The sequence below is a fragment of the Mangifera indica genome, chromosome 16 (assembly GCF_011075055.1).
Source record: "Mangifera indica cultivar Alphonso chromosome 16, CATAS_Mindica_2.1, whole genome shotgun sequence".
NCBI classification, from domain to species: Eukaryota; Viridiplantae; Streptophyta; class Magnoliopsida; order Sapindales; family Anacardiaceae; genus Mangifera; species Mangifera indica.
The window spans coordinates 10,951,416-10,970,415 of record NC_058152.1 but is presented as its reverse complement, the minus strand read 5'-3'; the positions used below and the strand labels follow the sequence as shown (position 1 = coordinate 10,970,415).

At 31.2% G+C, this 19,000-nt stretch overlaps 2 protein-coding genes across 2 annotated transcripts; one reads left to right on the top strand and one right to left on the bottom strand.

Moving 5' to 3' along the window:
• Positions 1-1,088: 1,088 nt before the first annotated feature.
• Positions 1,089-2,776, bottom strand: LOC123198704 (alkane hydroxylase MAH1-like). The gene has a single exon (XM_044613457.1). It carries the CDS (start codon positions 2,706-2,708, stop codon positions 1,185-1,187), a length of 1,524 nt encoding a protein of 507 aa, XP_044469392.1. The 5' UTR covers positions 2,709-2,776; the 3' UTR covers positions 1,089-1,184.
• Positions 2,777-12,997: 10,221 nt separating this feature from the next.
• On the top strand, positions 12,998-13,807 carry LOC123198945 (alkane hydroxylase MAH1-like). Its single transcript, XM_044613751.1, has one exon. The coding sequence runs from the start codon at positions 12,998-13,000 to the stop codon at positions 13,805-13,807; it is 810 nt and encodes a 269-aa protein (XP_044469686.1).
• Positions 13,808-19,000: the final 5,193 nt, after the last annotated feature.

Here is a 19,000-nt window from a genome sequence, read left to right as displayed (position 1 = left end):
AGAGTCTCCCTCACTAAATTTAGGCCAACAAAATCTATACCACAAGACCTGAAAATACATTATCTCCAATTCTCCGACTTTATTCTGTGTTCATTCATTCTTTCTCTGTGCATCTCTCTTTCCTTTGCCACAAAATTTTACTTTTCGTAAATAACTAAATAAATACCCTCTTAATATTCCTTTTTTGATTTAATATTTACATATAAATTAATTATTTAAATAACAGAATTATCACTTCTAATTAATAAAATTTAAGATATTTGTATCTGTTTTAATAAAATTATATATGTTAATGGGTCATAATATGAATAAAATAATATTTAATCAAATAATTACGTATTTTCTAAATATATAATTAAATATTTAAAATTGGGTATATATAATATTTTGGGTAAAAATTGTAAATTGAGACATTAATTTTTTTTATATTGATTTATACTTTAGGGATAGTATAATTATTATTGAACAATGTTATGTGTACACATTATTGATATATAATTTGAATATACAGATGATATGTTATTATGTAAATGAGTAGAAACAAAAAATGCAAACGTTTCAAAGTATCAAAACAAAAATGGAAAGGCCAGAAGAATGCCAAAAGATGGAAATATATATATATATATATATATATATATATATATATATATATATATATATATATATATATATATATTTTCATCTTATGTATTTACCAATTATAAATTTAAAGCTGATTCGACTGCGCAGAATGGTGTATGTAACAGAAATAGGCATGTACCCATTTTAGTAAAAAATTAAAGGCTGAAATGGACATGTTGTATCCGAAAATTTATGCCTCGAGAAGATGTATCCGCTGGCATAAACTCTTGAGTTCTCGAGTTGCAGGGATGTGTAAGTTAGAATTCATGTATTCATGTTCTGTTCAAGCAACCATTGGGTTATAGAGTTAGATCTCGGGCTGATGTATAGATTGTCGTATGGATCTTTGTGATTTTTGCATAAATCTGGATATACAAATCCGACCATTTTATTTGATTTTCGGTGGTTCTACTGGCTGCAAAGCCACCGAGAAACTGCAGATTGAGATCCCGAGGAGTGTTTGTAACTAAGATAGAACTTAGGCATTGCAGTTTTTATTAAATTTGAAACTTGACTCATTACGAACCAAGCATATTAAACTACATGCAATCTAACAGCCACTTCTACTGATCAGGCCATCTTTTGAGTAATCTTACCTTTAAGCCCGACTTCATGTGAAGAATGATTGATACATTGGGACAATGTTGTTGTCCTTCCACTACTTGAACATTGTAGTTATGAATTATGGTGGCTGCCACAGCCTTCATTTGAGTGAAAGCCACTTCTTTGCCTAGGCAAGTTCTTGGTCCTGCGTTAAAAGCTAAAAACTTGTACGAAGGCTCATGTTTAGTCCCTCCTTTCTCCGAAATCCATCTCTCAGGCTTGAATTCCAGGCAGTCCTCTCCCCAAATCGACTTCATTCTTCCCATCGCATACAAGAAAAACAAGATCTTATTCTTCGGAGTAACTCGGTGCCCACTTGGAAGGATGGCTGGCTCTATCGGGACCTTGTGTTGAAAAGGAACTGATGGGTAAAGCCTTAATGTTTCACACAATGCTCCATGTAGATAAGCAAGCTTGTTTAACTTTTTGATGTCGAATTTCCACCATTTTGCACTGGTTTTGTCCATTGGAGTTATTAGTTTAAGCTCTTCTCTAATCTTGGTTTCCACTTGTGGGTTCTTTGAAAGAAGCCAGAAGAACCAAGTGAGAGCTGAACTTGTTGTGTCTCGCCCAGCAATCATGAAGCTTAAAATTGTATCTCTCAAGAACTTGTCATCAAGTTTCAATGCTACAGTTTGGTACTCTTCATTCATGTATGATGTCAACAAATCCACACCGTCTTCTTCTTTCGCTTGAATTCCATAGCTCAAATCCTCTCTTTTCTTCTTTATATATTCGAAGACGATTCGATCTAATGTCTCCTTGGCCTTCTTCAACTTCTTTTCTTCTCCAATGCCTAGCCATCTTTGTAGCTTCCAGATTCTTTCGGGGAAAGCATGCCTGTATAATATCGATTCCTCAGCATCTTCCAGGGCCCTTGCGAATGGGACTTCAGGAAATTCAATAGACAAAGACTCTGGATCATATCCTGCAACCAATATGAAAGTAAAATCGAATGTAAATCTCTGGAACAAATCCTGTAAATCCACAGTTTTCTCTTGCTTGGCCACATGTTCCAGGATTGGGATCAGCCCTTTCTCCAGTTTTTCCAAGCTGGTCTTCAACAAAAACTTGTGAAACCTCCGATGATTCATCAACATTTGAGCAGCTTTTCTTTGGCTTCTCCACAAATCTGAGTCTGCATTAAAAATCCCATCTCCTAGAACATCAAATATTTCTTTGAAATCAGGTCCTTTTGGGAAGTTGGAGAAGTTTGAACTCATTATGTAGTGTATGTTGGCTGGATCAACCGTAACTAAAATGTCCATGTTTGAAAACCATGGACCTTTGAACAGAAAAGTACAGTTGTTTCTCTCTAGAATTTTTGTAGCCCAATCATGAATCCTTTGAAGGTTAATCAAAAGTTCTGGCAACATTCCCACCAATGGATGGTTCCTGGGCAGTCCATTGTTGTTGGTGAAGCAGCTAAGAATGACGAAGCTAATGACGGCAACGAAGATCTCAAAAAGGCCAATTATTGCCATATTGAGAGCTGTGTGTTTAGTCTGAGTTTGTGCTGTGTCTACAAATTTACGCTTGAGATTGAAATAAATAAAGCAATACTAATCATTTATTTCATCTAATAAATTTGCTTGATTTAAACTAAATTTGAGTTTGAATTTCAACTTAATAATTCGGATTGAGTTTGATTTAAATCTCTTTTTAATAATATTATTTATTTTATCAATAATATTATTTATGTCATTAATTAGTGATGTTTGACAAATGCTTGTGACTATAATAGCGACTTTTTTCTTTAAAATTTTTGGTATGAATAATATAGTAATTTATTTATGAAAAATTAATTAAAATAACACAATTTTATTAACATTAATTGATATTAGTCAACACTCTACGGATTATACATAACCAAGACCTCAAATTAATACATGTTTTACCCATACCTCTAATCTTAAGAACCCAACATTTCAAACACCTTCTCCTCCAAAATTTCATCTAAAATTTAGATTAAATAGAAAATAAATTAACAAAAAAGATAGTTGTTAATTGATGAAAATTATTAGTTATATTAGGTGTGGTTTGTATGTAGAAATGGTTTATTTTCCCATAAAATGATGAATATATTCCGCCACTATGAAGTTTGAGGTTTAGGGTAAAATTTTAGAATTTTAATTACTATTCATAAAATGGTTCATTACACCTAATCACTATTCATAAAAAAGGGGGTTAATAAATAGGATGCAAATTGATATTTATACATCGTGGGATCCAAAAATTTTCTATTTAATAAAATTATATATATTTATTTTATGTATATAAATAGATATATATATATATATATATATATATATATATATATATATGAGAATAAATAATTTTGAATTAAAAATAAAATAATAATTAATTATATAATAATATATTACATATATACATATTTATATATTAAAAAAATACAAATAACATATTTCTTTTTTAACTAAAATATTGAAATTTTTGGTTAAATTGTAATTTACTCAATCTAGGGCTGCGCAGTTCATTCCAAAAATGGATTCTGCTATTTGATTGTAATGTACTCAATCTAGGGCTGCGCAGTTCATTCCAAAAATGGATTCTGTTATTTGATTGTATAAACTTGTCCAATAATTTGGTATGAAACAGTTACATGGCATGGCCACGTGAACGCTGACACGTTGCCACGACAGCTTACTAGCTGTCTATGTCAAGATTGACAATGACTTAGATTTTTATATTGCTCTGTACAATGACAAACTTATTTTGAGACTAAAAGTAAAAAATTCTTTTGGATAATTTACAATATTTATAATTTTCTCTTTTGTCTTCAATGAAAATTGAGGATAATCTATCAAAGTATCATGATTTCTACGAATTATTGTTGTAAAATTGAGGATAATAAAATTATATATATATAATTTAACTGTTTAATTAAAAATCTAAACCATATATTATTTTGTAATTATATGATTTTATATTTAAAACCAAATTAATACTATAATAATACATTTTTTTATATATATGGAATTAGATTTGTGCACGGGCATCAGCCATTTCCAAAAGAGTAAACAGCTAAAGCTGTATTGAAAGTTGTGTGGACTTTGTGTCAGTGCATTTATTAATCGGACAGATAAACGGTCCATCAAAATATGTGATTGCAGAAAATTTTGTCCACCGCGCTCGGCATTTTTTAGCCCTGTTAATATGATATATGACATGACATAGACATTGATGGCGTTTATTAATCGGACAGGTATCTATCATTGTTCATTGATGGGAACCTATCTAGTGGATGATCCATCATAATTGGGCGTCTTAATTTATTAAAGGATAAAATCAACTCTCATATATATATATATATATATTATCTTTTTTATTTTTGACAGTTATTAAAATTAATTATTATTTTTTAATATAAATGAATATAATTTTTATTGAGATATTAATTTTTATGCTCAAAATCACAAAATATTTTTTCTCTAATACTCTCTTTATCTAAAAGAAATTTTTATAGAAAATAAGAAAGTAAATCAAATAAAATATATTATCGATTCTGACAGAAGTGTATTATATCATCAATCATTATTAAAGTTTCAGATTTTTAAACTAGGTATTTTTTTTATGCTCTTAGATTTGTGTTATTTCCACTTACACTATCTCTTTCTGTTGAATCAATACTACGGGAACAAAATTTAAATTAAAAATAAAATAATATTTAATTATAATAAATTATTTAAATATTTAATTAAATAATAAAAAAATAAGTATATATAACATTAATTTTTCTAAATAAAATTATTGTCTATATATTGCAATGCAATGTATGTGATTTATATATATACACACACATATATTTTCCTCAATAAAATTATAACCTAATTGAAAATAAGATTAACAGATATGTTAAAACTTTTCGCTGAAAAAGAATTTAGAAAAATAATATATATAATGATTACGAATATGAATAGATTCGAACCCAATTAACTCAAAAATAAAACTGTTAGTTTGAAATTAAGTTTGATTAATAAATAGTAATACCTAAAAAGAATTAAAAAAGTCATTAAAAAAGAAAAAAGAAATATTAATATGATAACTTTGATATAATAATACTAATAAAACGTTGATCTCAAGGTCAAAGAGAGAAAAATTCTTTAATTTAAACTTAACTTATTTGAGTTGAATGAATATACAAACTCCAGTTTAATTGAATCATTGACATTTATTTGGTTAACTTCTTTCTTGGTTATTCTCTTATTAGGACAAAAAAAATCAATACAATTCTTTTCTTAGAATCTATAAAGATGAACTGTATCAACTCTCTACATCTACTCTATGTTTAACTATTTTATCTAGTCATTTTCATATGTCTAAACCTTCACAAATGAAGGAAGTTATAGATTTTTATAAGATGCAAAATATTGTTTTTCAGACAAATAATTGAAAATTTTCAATCAAATAGTTTAGATTTTTTTTTAATTTGACGTAAGAGATTAGGTCATTCTTGTAAAAATCCCTATATAGATATTTTCCAATTTGTACTAATCTTTCGACATTAATGCTTGTCAAACCATGGTCTAGTATAGAAAGACACAAATGACCTAATCTTTCCAGCCATATGTCCACTGATTTATTCACACAATCTCTACTATACATTCCTGATTCTTTATTAGTTTTGTTTAGCATTTGAGACTCAAAAATTTTATTACTCTCAACATTATACTTGCATGACAGTAGATCAGAATAAACAACTCTTTGTGGATAAACTAGATGAACAGAACCCTTCCTTAAGTTAGCTTTGTTGAAGAATGTCTTTGGATGTCTTATCTTTCACGAGATTATATGTTAAAGCAATTAGGATGGAACCAAAGACATATGCCTCCATCATTGTTTACCAACCTTAATTTCCAAATCCCTAACATGTCAGCCTAAATTGGATTCACCACTCCCCTTGGATTTTTCTTCACTCATTCTCCCTCGTTACTCATTCTCTCAAAAATTTGAAAAGTTGCTCTATTACTTCCAGTTTTCCGGGTAAAATTTCTTTTCCTATGATAATTACTTCCAGTTTTCCAGTTTTTAGGTTTGAGCTGATGATTCCCTGGAGAAGAAGAAAACATCAAAGTTATTAAAAAAATTAAGTGTGTACAAATAGCTAGGTAAATATATACAAAAATATTAAATAATATGACTTTATACTTGGTCGAAATGGGTAGATAGCTTGACTAAAATTTGATTCAAAACTCAAAAACAAGTTTGGTTTAAGCAAACTCAAGTTTGGGTTTAAGCTTGACAGTTAAATATTGCAAATTCAAATTTGCATGGTGTTCTGTTTACTAAGTTTGTGAGTCTGAAAAATTTGATACGAATAAACTAAAACGATATCATTTTGATTAATACACATCAAAACAACATCATTTTGACTAATATGCATCAAAATAATATTATTTTAGTTATTTTTTAGTCGACTACAATACCGAACCAAATTCAAAAATTAGTTTAATTTGAATCTAACTCTAAAAGCAACTTTGATTCATGGCACGATTCTATAGTGAGGAAATGGGCATAAAATCATTATAGTTCACGGGTGGAACATATTCTATTTGGATTGAATTAAACTAAAAGGTGCTACAATTACTAGTACACATAAAACTCTAAAATAAAATTGAAGCATTATTATTATTATTTGAACTTTAATTAACTATGATAGCATGTTAAATTTAAATTGTCATCATTGTTATTATGTGACTAAGACTTTGCTTTAACTTAGTGAATTCGGTATATGATGTTTTGTTGACAACAAATTGTCAAGTTTGATGTACATAAAGTTTATATTTTTTTTCATTTCTATTTATTTGAGTTTATATAATGGTTTATATAAGTTTGTATTTACCATATGAATTTGCTAGCGTTATGCATTGCAATTAGAAAATCATTATTTTTTTATGTAGATTTAATATTTAATCGATTGTTAAAGAAGAAATATATGTTAATTGGTGAACAATTATAGAGCCGTAGAGGCTCCCCCTTAGCGAGAATCTTAGTTCCATCCTAGTTGGTAAACAATGATGGAGGCATGGAGGCCCATCCTTTAGCAAAAATATTCCATCCCAGTTGCTTCAATTAATACAAGTTTGAGTTTATATAATGGTTTATATAAGTTTGTAACACGCTTCTAAGTGAGCCATGTATGCAAGCACTATATTACAATGTGCATCTAACATAGAAAGTTGAGGAGTTATTATTCTGCATATCCATAAGACACAACATGTTTGCCTAGTTAATGTGTAGGGTCTCTACAAGTTTTATTGAACCTCTCCAACTCCAAAAGCTAGTTTAAAGGGTAAGATTTTCTCCTACACATTTATATACCTCCGCCTAACTTATTTTCTAACCAATGTGGAATTTTTAACAGTCCTCTCCTTCACACATTAGTCTATCAATTTAATATCTCTCATTGTCAAACTTAATAACCTCTCTTTCAATCAGATCAATCAGGGTAAAAGAATGAAACCTCTTATATATTTGAGCCTCCAAAGATAAACTTTATTAAATTGGGGCTTCAAAATAGACTTGTATCTCTTTGTGGATTTTTTGGACGAAATTGTTTAAATCTTAGTCATGATACCAATTGTAAAGCCTCTAAAAATTCTATTCGGTCTCTCTCATCCTAAAAGTTAGTTAAAAAGGTAAAACTTTCCCTCATATATCTACACTCACAAGCGGAATGAGGATTTTTGTTAAAGGGTGGGCCTCCATGCCTCCATCATTGTTTACCAACTGGGATGGAACCAAGATTCTTGCTAAGGGGGAGCCTCTATGGCTCTATAATTGTTCACTAATTAACATATATTTCTTCTTTAACAATCGATTAAATATTAAATCTACATAAAAAAATAATGATATTCTAATTGCAATGCATAACGCTAGCAAATTCATATGGTAAATACAAACTTATATAAACCATTGTATAAACTCAAATAAATAGAAATGAAAAAAAATATAAACTTTAGAGTTTATATTTGTTGTCAAAAAAACATCACATACCGAATTCACTAAGTTAAAGCAAAGTCTTAGTTACATAATAACAGTGATAACAATTTAAATTTAACATGCTATCATAGTTAATTAAAGTTCAAATAATAATGATAATGCTTCAATTTTATTTTAGAGTTTTATGTATACTAGTAATTGTAGCACTTTTTAGTTTGATTCAATCCAAATAGAATATGTTCCACCCGTGAACTATAATGATTTTATGTCCAGTTCCTCACTATAGAATCGTGCCATAAATCAAAGTTGTTTTTAGGGTTAGATTCAAATTAAACTGATATTTGAATTTGGTTCGATACTGTAATCAAGTAAAAAATAACTAAAATAACATTATTTTGATGTATATTGGTTAAAATGATATTATTTTGATGTGTATTGATCAAAATGACACTGTTTTTGTTGATTCGTATTAAATTTTCCAGACTCACAAACTTAGTAAACCGAACACCATGTAAATTTGAACTTGCAATATTTAACTGTTAAGCTTGAACCCGAACTTGAGTTTGCTTAAACCAAACTTGCTTTTGAGTTTGAATAAACCTGATTTGGATCAAATCTTAGTTAAGCTACCTACCCTTTTGACCAAGTATAAAGTGATATTATTAAATATTTTTGTATATATTTACCTAGCTATTTGTACACGCTTAATTTTTTAATAACTTTGATGTTTTCTTCCTCTCCAGGGATTCATCAGCTCAAACCTAAAAACTGGAAAACTGGAAGTAATTATCACAGAAAAAGAAATTTTACTCGGAAAACTGGAAGTAATAGAGCAACTTATCAAATTTTGTTGAGAATGAGTAACGAGGGAGAATGAGTGAAGAAAAATCAAAGGGGAGTGGTGAATCCAATTTAGGCTGACATGTTAGGGATTTGGAAATTAAGGTTTTGGGTCTATTTAAACTTTAAAAAGAATCGGAATTAAAGGTAGATCCAATAAAACAAATAAAGGTCGGTCAGGGCCTATCTTGAAAGGGCTTAGTTTCGCCTTGTCTACTCCTAACTTGTTTCCAAACCAATGTAGAATTCTCAACATGCTGTATTTTTCAAAAGCGTTATTATATATAATTTTATATATAAATAATAACGTATCATTATATTAAATAATTAAAAATTAAAAATTAAAAATAAATCGATACTTAATCATTATTTTTGTATAAAATTATATATAAAATTATACATATAATTTTATTATTTTTTAAATTCAAATTGTGCTTTTTCTAGAGGAGGCACTAATGAGGTCATATTCACAACTATTGCATCAAACTTAGGTCTAAAGCCACGTAAAATATACAAAATTCATTTAGAATCAACGATTTCGGTATATGAGCTAAAACAAAATAAAAAATTACAAGAGCTATTACATTTGCTAATATAGTGAAGAAGATTTGACAAAGTAGCAATCTTCGTCAACCATATATAATCTCTACATTGGATTATTACAGCAAACAAACACAAAAAATGCTTCATGTTTTCTTCTTGTTTACTTATATGAAAAATGCTTCATGTTTATTCTTAACAATCTTGACCTGGCTCTTAATTACACTGACCATATACACCAAACTTTATTGTATTGTAACATTGATCACTCACAAGCATTAACTCATTTTGATTTAAAAAAAAAACCTTAAATGGAATAGACATAACGATCACAAACATTAACCTCATAATATATTATCATGTGATTATATAATATTAAAAAAAATAATACTTAATCATATAATGACACATTATTTGAGTATTTAATTAAATACTCAAAACTTGATGCACATAACAATAAAATTAATGCTTGTGATCATTTCTACTAACAATTGAATACTAACTATTGGATCTGGGTCCACCCATGACGGGTCGACCCGACCCGACCCGACCCGATTAGCAGTTATTGGCGGTTGGACTTTTATATAAAAAGTCTTAACTGCCTCCCAAAGATAGAAGTATGAGAATGTGATGAGAATGAGAGGAGAGTGTGCAAGCTTCAAAGACATTGAATGACCTAAAACTGTCATCTAGATACTGGTACTTGAACTTTAAAATGATTAATCAAGACCGTCATGTCTATGTGAGAAAGTCTGATGACAAATTTGTAATTCTATCAATGTGTGTGATGATGTATAAATAACTAGAAATGATTTGAAGTAAGTGATAATCATCAAAGGATGGTTGTCCATATCTGTGACTTGCAGGATGTGGGTAAACAGAACATATATTGCGAATTTACATTTAGAGGAATTGTTCAAAGAAACTTTTGACTCTGTCATAAGAGCGTAATATTCAAAAGGTTCTAGAACAATCCAATATGGTATATTGTGAATCCGTTGATATCCCTGTGACAAATGACGAATTATTGAGCCAAAAGAGATATGTCCCAAAACTTAAGATAGAAGCAGAGAAATGTCAAAGGTTACCTATTCAGATGCCATCAGATGTATTATGTATGCTATGATGCGTACATACCCAGATATTTATTTTGTTATTGGGCTGGTTAGTCGATATAAGTAAATGTTGAAAAGAGCACTGAAAGGCTGTTTGTAGAATTTTTGATATTTTTAAGGCTCTGTGGATGATTGATTATGTGATTAAGGATCAAACTTGTGTTTGATTGGCCATTGAGATGCAAATTGGGGAAGTGTTTTTAAACTAACGCAAATTAGATAACGGCTAAGTTTTTCTTACTCCAAAAGGACCCATATCTTGGAGCGATAAGAAACAGAGATGCGTAGCCGTATCCGCAATGGAAGCCTAGTATATAGCCTATTCAGTAAATGTGCAAGAAACTGTTTGGTTAAGAAGATTTTTTGTGAATCTGAGGAAACATGACAATATTATTAGAGCAATGGTTGTCTGTTGAAATGAAAGATCTTAATTTTTTATAAGATAACCAAATGTATCGACACTAGACACAACGTAATAAGAGACTCAATTTCCAAGAGGGAAATGAACGTACAATATAATTCTACGCATTGTATAGTCACTGATCCTTTGACTGAGATTCTTCCAAGAAAAGTATATCTTGCACATGTTAAATTTCTTGGATTGCGTAGACAATGATTGATGAGTTTTTGAGCTTATATATTGTACTAATGACACAACGTCGAAAACTATGAATTTAAGTTCATTTTATGTTTTGAACTTATGTCCTGAAATTCTTGGGTTTTCACTGCATACACATCGTTTTTTAGCTCAACAAGATTGTAATGTCACACAAGTTAGAGATTGGCTCACTCACACGAGCAATCGCCTTTGGCGTTGAGAGAGCGAGCAAAGATGAGACATTATTCTTGAGAATTGTGATGCTGAGAGAACATACCAATGAAAGACAAATTTCTCAAGAAAAGATTTATTGAAATAAAAATGTCGCCTTGATGATTGATCAAGATGAGGTCATGAATAGATATATTTGAAAATGATCGATTTAGATTCCCCACGTCCAAATAACTTGTGAATGCCAGATGTGAGTTTTTAATATAAATAAATACCTGCAAGTGTGAAGATGATTAAAAACTCAGGTTAGGCGCTCGGGGTAGCGACTGAACTAAGATATGTACAGTGTTGTGAATGACATTTGAGAAAATACACACTGTAGCACATGATTCATACCATGTGGGCATAAGTAAGACGACCAGTTAAAGTAGTGGAAGGATGAATCCCTGCTCCTTCACTGTGTGAGACTTTATGAGGATTAACTCATGTTAGTACCCTTTGACTCTTTACTGTTGTTTGATATTTACTCTTAGTGTTGCTATCTTAGCTTAGAACCTATGGCCATGTATGATTCGGTTTATGGAACATGACTAGAAAAGCAACTAAGTTTAAATTGAGAATTTCGAGTAGAAGAGGAAGACTTATATATATTACGTGTGTCCATTGGCTAACCGATCATTTCACTCATATGGATATTGGACTTGATCATGGATACATAGAAAAATAACACAATGAAAAATAAGGGATTAAAGGGAGCTGGTGTTATCGAGTAAGTCTGGGGTGCTGCGAGCCTAACGCTTTATTTTTGTTTTATTCGGGTTGAAGCGGCTATGCTATTCCTAACAGATGCATAGTAATTAGCTCCCAAGTGCAGGTTGCTCGCGAGGTCGTACGACACATTTGCAAGTATGAAACGTACTGCTATATGAGATTTCTGTGGCTAAGCATTTGGTTCGGGTCTTCCATCATGTGTGAGTGGGAGATATTGGATCCGGGTCCACCCATGATGGGTCGACCCGACCCGATTAGCAGTTATTGACGGTTGGACTTTTATATAAAAAGTTTTAACTGCCTCCCAAAGATAGAAGTATAAGAATGTGATGAGAATGAGAGGAGAGAACACCATGTTACAGAGAACTCTTCTCTCTTGCCAAAAACCAATAATGCACAGTAAATGAGTCTCCCAAATGGAAATCAGTATGTGGGCAAATGGCGTCGTGAAAACAGACTAACGTCAACACCTCGCATAGAATTCGAAGACGCTTCATCGAACACATAAACGGGTACGCAAATTCTATTTACAGATTTCACAGAATTTGGACCCTGACATGTTTAATTGTTTCTAACAACTATAAAAATAATAAGACCCCATTAGAGAATTTGTTCTATCGAAACCTCATGCAAATATGACACTTTCTATAATCTTGTTATTGGTTTTTTTTTTTCTTTCTCCTTCTCTATCATTACCTGAAAAAATTTGACTTTTTACAAAGCTTGCCAGTCTTTGGAATATCGGTGGAAGTGGTTCTCAACTCGGTTTTGTTCTATGACAAAATTACTATGTACTGGAGAAAAGCAAAGGGCACATTTTGTGTCAAAACCAGCTTCTCTCAACAAGCTTTGTTTGACAGGCACTTGTGATCCAGAAAATGTGCACCACATCATGACATCAAACTTTTCAAGATATCTCAAAGGGCCCGAACGGAGAAAGAGATTGGACATAGTTGGAAATCATAGTTTTTTCAATTCTGATTTTGAAGAATGGAAATCACAGGATGTTTTAAGCCACAGGAAGTTTTATCAACTCACAGCAAAAACCATTTCTGATATTTTAAAGAACCAGCCTTTTCCAGCTTTTGACTTTGGTAGCATCATCTCCACTGGTTTCAATCCCAAGACTCTCTGTATTGAATTCCCAGAAATTCCATTTTCAAATGCAATTGATGATGCCTGGGAAGGAATATTTTCTCTGCATATTATGCCGGAAAGCTTGTGGAAGCTTCAAAGGTGGCTTAGAATTATGAAAGAAAGAAAGTATAGTAATAGTATTAAAACAGTAGATGAGTTTGCAATGAAGGAAATTTCGATTCGACGAGAAATACATAGCAAATCAATGAAAAGAATGGACGTGGAGGAAGAAGAAAGTTTCAATCTTTTGAATCTCTACTTGAGTGAACATGAGATCTATGGAGCAGCACTTACTGATGAGAAAATTATAAGAGACAACTTGATTGCACTTTTTTTTGTAGCTGAAGACACAAATAGGATAACTCTCTCTCGGTTCTTTTGGTTGATCTCGAAAAATCCCTTAGTTGAGATGAAGATCAGAGAAGAACTGAGAAGAAACTTGCCATAAGAAGAAGACAAAGAAGGGATGAAGTTCAAGTGCTGAAAAGCCACCACGTGATCCCTAATCTTAGTATCTGTTTAGGGATTGACAATGGATTATTAGCTAAGGTTAACAGAGTAGATTAAAATGACCGGTTAATAAGTTATATAGGTAGTGAAGATCATGCGTCAGGAAAATTTTCCTTTGTTAACTCATCAATATTTAGAGCGCACACACCGACATTTAGCAACACACATTAGCGTCTAAGGGCACTTACTAATTTATCTTCCTCTTCACATTGTTTTGTAAAAGTAAGCCATTCAACAGTATTCAGCTTACATCTTAATTCCTCAAACACAAACATAGGCAAAGGCTTTGTCAAAATATCAGCAATTTGAAATTGGGTAGGTACATATTGTCACATTGTTTTGTGTTAAATAACATATATTTTCTCATTTAATCTGATTTTGATTTGATTTGATTTTGATTGATTCGATTTAATTTAATTTTGATTTGATGTATATTTTTTTTCCTATTTTGTAGGAATAAAATTCCTTTTTAAACTACACTATAATACAATAAATTGTATAACATTTCATTAATAATATTTATTCAGTTTATAACCCAATTTATAATTATTTTATGGTATCAAAACGGTTAATATCCTTCTATATCTTTCAATTTTGAAATTTTCCTTTTTACCCTCTAGCCTCATTTTTTTTTCAGGTTTCAAAACTAAAATTCTCGCCCTTGCCCAAACACCCCCGCATTCACACCTGTCGGGGGAAACCCCCAAGGGAGTGATGAAAGATTAGTACTTAGGACCTAAGCTATAAAGAACATCCTCCATAACATCTAGCATACGAAACCTGGTTGGTGTTCTTCCTCAAGGCGCTTGTCGAATTTGTAATAAACATGGGCACTTCATTCATGTTTGTTAACAACGAGAAAATTTTACTCACACAATAGATTTAGTGACTGCTCCTTTTTACTACTATGTTTGTGTGTGATCCATCTACCTTGAATTGGGTTTTGGACTTTGGTGTTGCATATCATATGGCATCTAATGCTTTTGTCTTGTCCTCAACCTCACACTGGTATGTCTTCTGTTATTATTGGTAATAGTCATTCATTGTCAATAACACATTAGGGGTTTGTCTATACAAGTCTCTTCATTCTTCGACTATCTTATCTGATGTCTTGTGTGTTCCATCATTACATAAAAATTTGTTGTCTATTAATAAGTTTACCTTTAATATTAATTTTGTTTGTCTTCTTGACTTGTCTAGTTTTTTGATTAAGGACAAATAAATAAGACAAATTCTTCTCTCTAGTTGTAGTGATAATAGTCTTTTATCAATTGACTCCTCCTGTCATTATAGCTTATTCATCTGTTTATGTCTCGTCTCATGTTTGGTATCATTGTCTTGGTTATACATTTTTAGTAGTGCTCAAAACTGTACTTGCCTCGTATCTAGTCTAGTTCATCATTTGTAGGATTTTTCATCTATTTGTCAAGTATGTTCTCTTAGTAAAAAACATCGACTTCCTTTTACAAATAGAGTTACATTGCTGACCACCCTCTCAAGCTTGTTCTGTCATTGTTCTGTCATTGTTGTCTTTTAGATATTATTTGTCTATTGTTGATGATTTTAGTCAGTATACATAGTTATACCTTATGTTAAGAAAATCTAACATTGCCACTGTTTATTAAATTTAAGTTAATGATAGAAAACTTATTTTTTGTTGTACTTATTTTATTCGTTCTAATGGTGGTAGTGAATTTGATAATAAATTGTTTCATTCTTTTCTTAAGTCATACAACATTACACATCAACTATGTTGTCTTTACACTTCTGCCTAAAATGGTGTTGTTGAGAGGAAACATCATGACATAATGGAAAAAGGACATTGCCTTTTAGTACAAGCTAACCTGCCCCTTGCCTTTTGGATGGAGCCTTTTTCTACTATTGTGTTTATGATTAATAGGTTGCCCACACCACTGTTATTTAGTCTTAAGGTATGATGCTTCGCATAGTGGGTGTCGATGTCTCCATATGCCCATTGGTTGTGTCTACATCTCCCGCTATGTGTTGTTTCATGAGATTGTTTTTCTAGATAAGTTATTGATTCTTCCCCTTCAAAGCCTCTCTTAGGATTTCGCTTGTTATTAGTTCTTTCTACCACTCTTTAAATCTCCAATGTGATGGACCCATATTTCTTTAGTCTGCTTATTATGCCATCTAAGTCGTTGTAGTCTAATAACAATTCTAAACCATTACTATAGTTTACTGGTTCCCTTGGTTCACCCTCAGTTGCCCTTACCTTTATGTCTAATAGATTTCAAACACTACCGCTTAGGCCTAAGTTTCAAAATATCAATTATATCATGACTTCCTCTCCTCATATGATTCCTTGGGCTTTTATTATTGAAACACTTAATCCTACACTCCTTTTATTGTTGAAACACTTAATCATACACTCCTTTTATTATTGAAACACTTAATCCTACACTCTATGAGCCTATCACATTTAAGCAAACTCAGTCTTTTCCATATTGGCATCAGACAATAAGTGAGGAATATGATACCTTTATGAGAAATAACACTTGGGTTCTTATGTTGTCATCTCCTTAACAGAATTTCTTTAGTTGTTGTGGGTTTACAAGGTCAAACGTCATGCTGATGGGTTTGTTGAGAGGTATAATATAATACCCTCAAGTACATTTTAGGGGTATTTATGTCTTTTAACCCTATTTTGAGATATTTTCAATTTTAAATATATGTGTGTGTTAGATGCATATTATATGAATATGTTAGTTTGTTTTGGTGTTGATTTAAGGTGGTTTAGTGATCAAAAAAGCAAGACAAAGAGGAGGGAGCCAACTCGATAAAGATTAGCTTGAAACAAGGTAAGTGGTATTATTTTTGATATATTTCATGTTTTATTCTTTTGATTTCTTGGCTCTATGTTATAAATGATAATTTTGAAGTTGAAAAATGTTGTTTTGCCATTTGAGATATCTATGTGTGCGATTTTGTTCATGACAGAAAATTGGATAATATTTACAATTTTACCACTGATTTTGTCCCACGTTTTGACTATCTTATCTGCTGAATCATGAATGCTATTATAGCTTGTTGGAAAGCTCTTTGAATCTTCTTTTCAATGATATATAACTTGTATGAATTATAGACCATTTAGATTATTAAATTATATGAACAAAAAGACTGTCTTACCAAATAAATAGTGAATATAGTTTTTTGCCATTGATTTCGTCCCACGTTTTAATTATCTTATCTGCTGAATCATGAGTACTATTATAGCTTGTTGGAAAGCTCTTTGAATCCTCTTTTCAATGATATATAGTTTGTATGAATTAGATACCGTTTATACTGCTAAATTACATAAACAAAAAAAAACTATCTTACCAAATAAATAGTGAATACAGTTTTTTGCCATTGACTTCATCCCATGTTTTGACTACCTTATTTGATGAATCATGAGTGCTGTCATAGCTTGTTGGAAAGTGCTTTGAATCCTCTTTTTAATTATATATAGTTTGTATAAATTAGAGACCATTTGGACTATTAAATTGCATGAACAATAAGACTGTTTTATCAAATAAACAGTCTAATAAACAAAAATTTACAGTTTTTGGAAAGGAAGGAAGAAATAAAAGGGGGAGAAAAAGAATAGGAAGAAAAGGAAAGAAATGAGAGAAAAAGAAAAGGAAAAGAAAAGGAAGAAAAACAAGAAAAGGAATTTGGGGCTCAGGATTCAGGAATCATCTCAAGAGTATGGTTTGATGGGTTATGGATAGTTTTAGATGGAAGCAAGATTAGTAAGAGATAAAACAAACATGCATGTTACGAACTATGAGGGGGCATTTTACGTTACACTGCCTACAGTAGGGCACGTCCGTAATAGGACATTTCTATAGTAGGACATAGACCAGTAGTAGAGTCTGCATGTAGTAGAGTATGCTCATAGTAGAACACAATCTAGATTTAGAAAGGGTGTAGTGAGAGAAAAGAAGAGAGCTCGAGCTTAGAAAAGTGTCAAATCCCTATAGTCAACTTTCATAAAGTATCAAATGGACACCAGATGGGACATAGTATGACCCAAATAGTAAAGGATGAACTAGATTATCTCTTTGATTCCTTGAGGAGGTTACGATGTGAAATTAAGTCCTAAGAGTTGTTTAGAACAAGAAAAGATATAGTTTACTTAATTCTTTCTCCTTATTGAGTGTTTTTATCTCTCACTTCCTTTTCTTTTATGATTACAGTTACAGGTGATTGAGATAGCTGTAAGACAGGGTTAGGTTAGCAAAGATAGATCTGGGCTAGAGCAGGTTATCTCTAATTTATGTTACATGTGTACAACCGTATGTTATTATTGACTTTTGACCTTTTTTAGATGGTTATATAGTTGTATATGATTACTCAATGTTTTCAAATACTTTCCAAATGAGTTTTCATATGTGATATATATATCTTTTGTTTGCTTCCAGATTTTTAGTTTTCTTATAATAATTTCTGAACACTTTCAGTGACGAGTTCATTTTTAAAAAAATTGTTTTAAAATAATTGCTTCAAATATTAATTCGTAACATTTCTCCTTCGGAGGGTAGTACTTCTGGGGAGGGATGTTACATATAAGGCTTGTTTGATTACCAAGGGTTTTCACTAACAGGTTAGTGTGAATTTTACAGAAACATTCAATCTTGTTGTCAAGCTAACTACAATCCATATGATTCTTTCTTTCGCCACCATTTATGACTAGTCACTATGTCAACTTGATGTCAAGAATGCATTTCTTTAGAGGTATCTCATTGAAAAAGTATTCATGGAGCAACCTCCTAGTTTTATAGACCTTGACCACCTATCTAATGTTTGTCATCTTATTAAGGCTATATATGGCCTTAAACAGGTATCTCGAGCATGTTATCATCAATTATACTCATTTCTCTTTGACTATGGGTTTGTCAATAGCTAGTCTAATCTTTTATTGTTCATTCGTTGTATATCTACCTCATTTGTGATTCTACTTATTTATGTAGATGATTTGGTTTGGTTCTGATATATCAACTATTATAGACTGTCTTATCCTTATGCTTTGACTTTGCTTATCTAGACTTGGGTACCTTCAGTTTCTTTCTTGGTATGAAAATACTTTGATAGCCTACCACCTTACATTTGTCTCAACATCACTCAT

Coding starts and splice junctions, on each gene's coding strand:
- LOC123198945 (XM_044613751.1), top strand. CDS start 12,998: ATGACAAAATTACTATGTACTGGAGAAAAGCAAAGGGCACATTTTGTG.
- LOC123198704 (XM_044613457.1), bottom strand. CDS start 2,708: ATGGCAATAATTGGCCTTTTTGAGATCTTCGTTGCCGTCATTAGCTTC.